Raw genomic sequence first — 7,214 nt, 5'->3', positions numbered from 1 at the left:
TTGTTTGAAGTCTCTTAGTGGTAGCGGACGTGGGAAATATGGCAATGGAATGGAAAGACAAGGTGGTGCTGATCACTGGCGCCGCCAAGGGTATTGGAGCCACTGTCGTGAGGATGGCCTTGGAGGAAGGCGCCCAGGTAAGCTCCCTGCTTGCTACTAATATTATTAATATTAAAGTTTGTGTATTCTGTTGTATGCTTGGTACACTTTAGCGTAAAAGCTATTGAACGAATTTCGACAAAATTCAGTTTAACGGTAGTTTAAGTCCTGGATGAACATCTAGCATAGTTTTGAACAACAAGTTATTTAAAATCGGAAGCCAAAAGCTTGTATCAAAATATTAAGTATTTTCTTGAAGTAAAAGAAAATATATCATAAAAATATAGTTTATAAGAAATTTTGTAATATTTATTAATTAATATTGTATAATTATTTTAATCTGAAATAATAGATAATATAATAGAGCTTTGAAGCGAAGGCGTTGCTATTGTTAGCATTTAAGCAGGAAAAAATCTAAAGAAAAGTCAACCAAACTATTCATATCATGTTTTGCACGCGTAAACGTATAATATATGAGGAACATCTTAGATATTGCATTTTAATCTTACATAACAAGTCATGGACCCACTTGAAGATTTATTATCAAGTAACATCTGCTTCAAGGTTATTTTCGTTCTCAGATTTCCAATAATAAAAAACTGAGTACAATCTCAAGGTATCATGTACCTTACATGATACCATTGCAGCGATATCGTTGCAAAAATCTATTTAAGCATTACATAACAAAAAATAATAGATAATAAACTCTACAGGAAATTGCGATTAATATTATTATTCAATTTACTTTTGATTTGAGCCCCTGATCGGCGACGCAATAGATTTCCTATTCGCTAACTTTTACGCTTGAATAGAGAATTTAAAATATTGAGTTATAAAAAAAACCCTTCTTTTCCACCTCTAGAACACTGATCAGTTTTCCATACTTACTTTTTTTCGATACTCAATATTGATCAGCAATCGTCCAAAGAATTGCAGTCCAGAAATTATTAACATTTCAACATATTTACAGCACATTACCATTTTGGATGTCGACAAAGAGAACGGTGTTGCACTGCAGAATGAGCTTAACACCAAATACGGTGATGAAAAAGTACAATTCGCTTACTGCGATGTCACCAATGAAGAACAATTAAAATCAAACTTTGAAGCAGTACTGGGAGACAAAAGCAGAAACTATGTGGTCATCAACAACGCTGGCATACTTAATGACAGTTTACGTCTATACAGAAAAGAAATAGAAATCAATGTGGTAAGCATAATGGAACTATCATTTTTTGTTCTCTCTAAATTTCATATACATTTGTCTTAACTGACAATATTTCAATTAGCTAAAAGATATAACGGTTAATACTCCGGTATTCATTTCAAATCAGTTTTTGGCAATGGAGCAACTACGATAATATTATAGTACCTTGGATTGCTTGACTTCTCATAGTCGCAAGCTGACTTACAGACTTATGAAAGTTTAAAAGTTATAGCCTCGATTGGAATGCAACACCTGTATATCTGTTTCGAAAAGGCGTTTGTACCTAAATTCCTCAGTAATAAAATGGTACTTACTCATTTCTATTTCACAATCATTATATATATCTATTTGAGTATTAAAACGGATATATGTTTCAGACTGCTCTGGTGACCGGCAACTTACTAGCGTTAGACCTGATGCGCAAAGACAAGGGTGGGAACGGAGGCACGATCATCAACATGTCGTCAGTCGTAGCTCTTTGGCCATCACCTTTCACACCCATTTACAATGCTACCAAAAGCGCCGTTTTGATGTTCAGCATGAATCTTGGAGTAAGTAACTTGTAACTTGGTTTTTTTACATACGACAACCAGTGGTGGTCACGTGGTTGTGGTACGACTGAAATAGCCATTAAAGAACAGTGAGAGCGAAGTGGTCAACGCGCGACGATCCAAACCGTCTCTACACACCCGCTCTTTCGCACGCGACCTCTGTTTTACTAGCGAATGTATAAAGTCTAGCTATTGGTCTGATTCTCATTGCTTCTTTGTTTTTTAGGCAGATGATTATTACAAACGTACTGATATTCGTGTGTTGACCATCTGTTTTGGAGTTACCGACACCGGCCTTGTAGCTTTGGAGAATATGGAATCGTTTGATCCTGAGATGCAGAGCAGATTTAATGAACCTTTAAATGCATTGCCAGCTCAAAAGTAAGTTTCCTTTTCTTTAAATTAAGAGTACACGTTCGTTCGTTTAAGCGTCAGTCAATCATTGAGTTCTTTCATGAAGGCTGTATCTTGTCTTTTCTTTAACTTCTGCATAACTAGAAATCGTCATGCACCACCTGATAGTTCTTTTAAAAGAAATCATGCTCACGCATTTTCCAAGTCTTCCATTTTTTCTGTCACTATAAAAGAGTAATCTTTCAAAACACGATTGCAACTGTACCATTATAGGATTCATTATCAAACCACAGAATTTAAACACAAAGTGATAATTTTCAGAGTTGAATCGGCTGCTCAAGGCGTCATTAACATGTTCAAACAAGGATCCAGTGCAAGTGTGTGGATCGCTAATGCTGACAAACCAGTCGAAGACATCACTGATGTGGTTAAAAAAGGATACGAGATTCTATCCTCACCTATCTTCAAGTAAAAGGAATACAGTTTCGTAGCGTATGGATATGGAATAGCGTACCCGATAGATAAAATGACATATATTTTTTTGAAACAACTCTAAAATTCCATCTGTTAAACCGTCAATATTCATCTAGAAGTGGTGAATCCGGCCATGACAGTCTGCTGTTAGCAGTAATAGTGCAAATTATAAGCTTTGATATAGATTATTCCGTCTTGAACTTACAAAGTACTGAGATTTGATTAAGTGTGAGAATTAAAACTATAAATTGAAACAAAAGCAATTTTATTTACATTTGTACATTTAGAAAATATATTCATTTCAGCCCCTTTCTTCAGTAAAAATCTTCGGACTGATCTTAAAGCTAAGTTCTTACATAACGTATACTTAGTTTGATAGTTGATATAAATATGTAGATTACAAAACTCCTAAGAATACGTGTATTATCAAGTTTCTACTCTATCTTACCATCTTATAGCTTAACTCGATCAAGCAAACGCTAAGTAGAAATCAATCGAGAAACTATAAAAGAGTGCGAAACAAGTTTTTTATTTATATTATTTTTGAAGACATAATTCCGAAAGCCTTCCCAATATCATCGCTGATGTCTAAAGCTGATTCTCCTGCGTTAATCAACCAAGTTGTGCCGCTTTTAGCTTCCTTGAAGGCTTCGATTACACCCCTCGCAGCGTCTTCGGGGCTGAAATTACGATAAAAGATATATTATTGGTTACTTGCCGTTAAGTCAGATTCCTCGACCCGCTGACACGTGTTAACTCAAAGATATGAAATATAAATTTAACCCAATCAAACCCCTCTCGTAAGGAGGGAGGGTTTAGGCCTTCACTACAACACGCTGGCCAAGTGTGGGTTGTGGACAATGTTGGCATCTCTTTATTTGAAACTAGCTGACCGCCCCCACGGTTGCAGCACGCGCAGCACAGACAGCACGGGCGACTCGTTTTATTGAAACCAGCAAAATAATGTTACAAAAAAAAATACTTATTAAATCCTGGAGAATTAAATTATATAAACAATACTCACTTCTGATAGGTATATCCTTTCAAAATTCTGAGCATTTCATCTTCAAATTCTGGATCGAAGCTGCCAAGCTTTTCTTTGGTGAGTAAAGGTGTGCTGGTTGCGCCGAAGCATATTGCTAATACTCTAACCTTCGTTTTGGAGTAGTATTCGTCCATCTATTATGACAAAGAATTAGAGCATGAATTTGAAGAATATTATTTGTTAAATAAAAGTTTAATATTTTTGATACATTACATAATTATTATTGTAAACTCAATAAATATGCAAAGATTTAAAAGTAATACTTAACGTAATATTAGTAGGTTAGTATTTAAAACTAACCAAACCATAATGTTGTACAAAATTGCGCCTATTCTCGGGTGCAAATCGTAGATCAGATAAGTTGGTAGTCACTCTAAGACGAACTTTACAGTTGAAATTTTTACTCTATCTATTAATCTTTTATCTTTGATAACTTTAACGGATGTTCAGTTTTAAGTAATAACAAGATAATCACGAAAATGGAAGAAATCTGGTAACGTTTCACTTGTTACGCAAAACGAATACTTACCTATTCTGTAATTTATTGTTTAAACCAGTTCCCCAGATCGTTTGTATTTATCATGAATACAAGTTATTAAGAATAAAGAATTAAGATACCTACAATGTAAGAGACTTACACCAATACAGTTGCTGAACTGTAATACAGCTGACTTAGTGGCGAAGTAGATCGGCAATAACGGCGATTGTGAAATACCCGCGATGGACGAAATGTTAATCACAGTGCCTCCAAAACCACCCTTGTCTTTACGCATGTGCTCGATTCCCTTCAGTGTTCCTGTACATAATGCAGTCTGCAAAAAAGAAAACATTGCATGTTCACAGTTCCTGGGTTAATGAGTGTATTTAATTTAAAAGGATAATTTTTAACAACTACCTGTAGTCTACACAGTTGGTATATTATATTTTTATGGCAATAGGCTCGTGACCTAGTAAACGTGGGTTTATATCCTACACCACTGCCTACATCTTCGGCTATTTCAAGGAATATTGTATGGAATTTTCTTACAAAATACATAAATGAATAGTTCTTGCGTAATCCGCTAAGGGCACTTTACGTTTTAACTCGTCGTTAATAAACACTTAATACAAGAATCTTCTTTAACACTTTTTCACAAAACACTATAAGTACTTACCACATTAACATCAATAGCCTTTTTATATACATTAAGCCTATCGTTCATGATCCCAGCATTATTGATGACCACGTCGATGTTACCATATTGTTTCTTGATCGTGTCGAAAAGTTTGCGAAACCCATCGTCATCAGAGACATCGCATTGGTAGAAAACCACTTTGCCTTTGCCGTATTTCGAGTTCAGTTCTGCTTGTAGTGGAACTCCGGCTTTTGCGTCAACGTCTAGTATCAGGACATTCTGGGAAAGAAAACAACGATCTTTCACTATTTCCATATCCATAAAAAAATACAATATCAACCAATAAATGTGTTGTTTTTATTAAAGGTAGGTAGTAGGTACCTATATATTTATTAATACAATCACACTCATTTACCAACCACGGGACACTAGCACAACACAGCACGTATGAAAATACCGTTCCAAAGAAGTAAATTATGAAAAAGTGAAACTGGTATGTATCATTTGAATCGCCTGATATCGTTCATTGGCAAATAGTATTAATAAGACTACAAGAAATTTGAGGAAAAAGTAGGTACGTTTAAAAACAATAGGAATGGAATAATTCGCACGAATAAAATTGAGTATTATTAAATTGGGATCCAAATAAGTGTTACCTAATTGATACTATTATCAATCAATATTATACAAAGATGACGATAATATTAGCCATTAAGATTATGCAGTCAAAGATCATAACATTTTTTTGTAAATAATACTGATACTAGTATCAGACCAAATTATGGTTTGTTTGTTTAGGTTTTAGGTATTTCACTTAGTTCGTATTTTTCCGCCGGTACTTTATTCGACAAATTTTTAACTGAAAATGCATGAACAATCAATTCGTCATACAAAGTTTTCCAGCTCACTCAAGCGCAATATTTAGACTATTCTAGACATAGAGCGGTATGAAAAATAAACACCACCAATTTAAAATCGACTGAAAAAAGAAATAATAATATATTCTAATTTTCTTTTCTAAATTCAATAATATATTATCACGAATTTAATTAAAAACTAGGAAATTCGTAACTGAAAATCGGTGAAAATTGGGAAGGTTATGACACTTCATTTTTAATCTGCACTTATCTTGCATTTAATTGAACAGATATATATTTTTTCGTAATATGAATTAATAAAGGATTTACCGAAACCCCTTCTTCCATCAATTGCCTAACGATAGCTGCTCCAATGCCTGTAGCAGCACCGGTGATCACCACAATTTTGGACGCCCATGAGTAAGCCATGATGATAATGCAACGACTGAACTTCGACTAAACTGTTATCGAGAGATGAATTGTTCTTATAATCTGTTCCTATCTCCAGAACATCATGAGATTCAATGTAGGTAATAAACAATATTTTAAAACTGATAAAATGGTTGCGTTACTTCTAGATGCCTAATTAAATGAGATGACTTGAAGTTTTCAGACAAAACAATCGGTAATTTATGTGACAGTTTTTAATTCATCTGTTTGTAAATGAAAGGTTAACCACCAGGGTAAAAAAGGTAGATTAATAGATAAAATGCAAGACAAACACCAGAGGTGTTCCACCGAGACAATCCTGAGAGCAGCAGCGTTTTCCTGTTTGTTATAAATATTTTATTTTAGAACATTGTGCAAAGCAAAAGTGGACAGCGCGGCACCTTAAGCCCCTTAACATTGTCCCTTTACCCTTAAGAAGGCATAATTCGACTGCCGAGAACATGACTCTAACCTTTAATCAGGTCAGATCGAATTTTTTCTTTTTTTTTTTTTTTTTTTTTTTCACACACGGTCATTTGATTCCAAACTATTATGCAAACTCTTCTCTATTTTGCTTCGGTAGGTTCAGGAAAGTGACTATGAATGTTGAACAATGTTTGTGTATCAAGTTTACTGGATTGGGGTATTTATGTAGGTATTTTTTTATTGAATTCAATATTTAATATAATATTTTTAAACGGTAATTATTATGTTATTTATAGGAACCTTCTTATCAGAAATACGCCACTATCGTGCAAAATATTGGCACACAATGACTTGCTGAAATTGATGTAGCTAATTATAGCTATTTATTGGCTTAAACTCGGTAGAAAATGCAATAAAACGAATACAAGTAACACTGTTTTTGATACAACTTCAATCTCTAAAGTCTTAGTTTTATTAAGTCCTAATAATCTTTAGTTTGTTATGGTCATTTCGGTACATAAACCTACGTGGATTACGTACTTACTTGATTACTTACGAATGTGTAGGTTAAAATTGAATACATACTATCATTGCACAGGATGGTGAAATTTGTAGGCTCAATTCACACGGAACTAAACTGATATCATAATAATAATA

General features: G+C 34.2%; 2 protein-coding genes across 2 annotated transcripts; one reads left to right on the top strand and one right to left on the bottom strand.

The window, feature by feature from the left end:
* On the top strand, positions 1-2,944 carry LOC142972246 (15-hydroxyprostaglandin dehydrogenase [NAD(+)]-like). The gene is made up of 5 exons (XM_076113179.1): positions 1-137; positions 1,070-1,309; positions 1,684-1,857; positions 2,084-2,238; positions 2,533-2,944. The coding sequence occupies exons 1-5, from the start codon at positions 39-41 to the stop codon at positions 2,681-2,683; spliced, it is 819 nt and encodes a 272-aa protein (XP_075969294.1). The 5' UTR covers positions 1-38; the 3' UTR covers positions 2,684-2,944.
* LOC142972247 (15-hydroxyprostaglandin dehydrogenase [NAD(+)]-like) lies at positions 2,934-6,191 on the bottom strand. Its single transcript, XM_076113180.1, has 5 exons — positions 6,033-6,191; positions 4,885-5,124; positions 4,369-4,542; positions 3,710-3,864; positions 2,934-3,365 (listed from the first exon to the last, which is right to left on the bottom strand). Exons 1-5 carry the CDS (start codon positions 6,129-6,131, stop codon positions 3,218-3,220), a joined length of 816 nt encoding a protein of 271 aa, XP_075969295.1. The 5' UTR covers positions 6,132-6,191; the 3' UTR covers positions 2,934-3,217.
* Between the last annotated feature and the right edge of the window lie 1,023 nt (positions 6,192-7,214).

Source organism: Anticarsia gemmatalis, chromosome 4, assembly GCF_050436995.1.
Source record: "Anticarsia gemmatalis isolate Benzon Research Colony breed Stoneville strain chromosome 4, ilAntGemm2 primary, whole genome shotgun sequence".
In the NCBI taxonomy this organism is placed as follows: Eukaryota; Metazoa; Arthropoda; class Insecta; order Lepidoptera; family Erebidae; genus Anticarsia; species Anticarsia gemmatalis.
The sequence above is the reverse complement of the archived record's forward strand: the minus strand, read 5'-3'. Positions and strand labels throughout refer to the sequence as shown.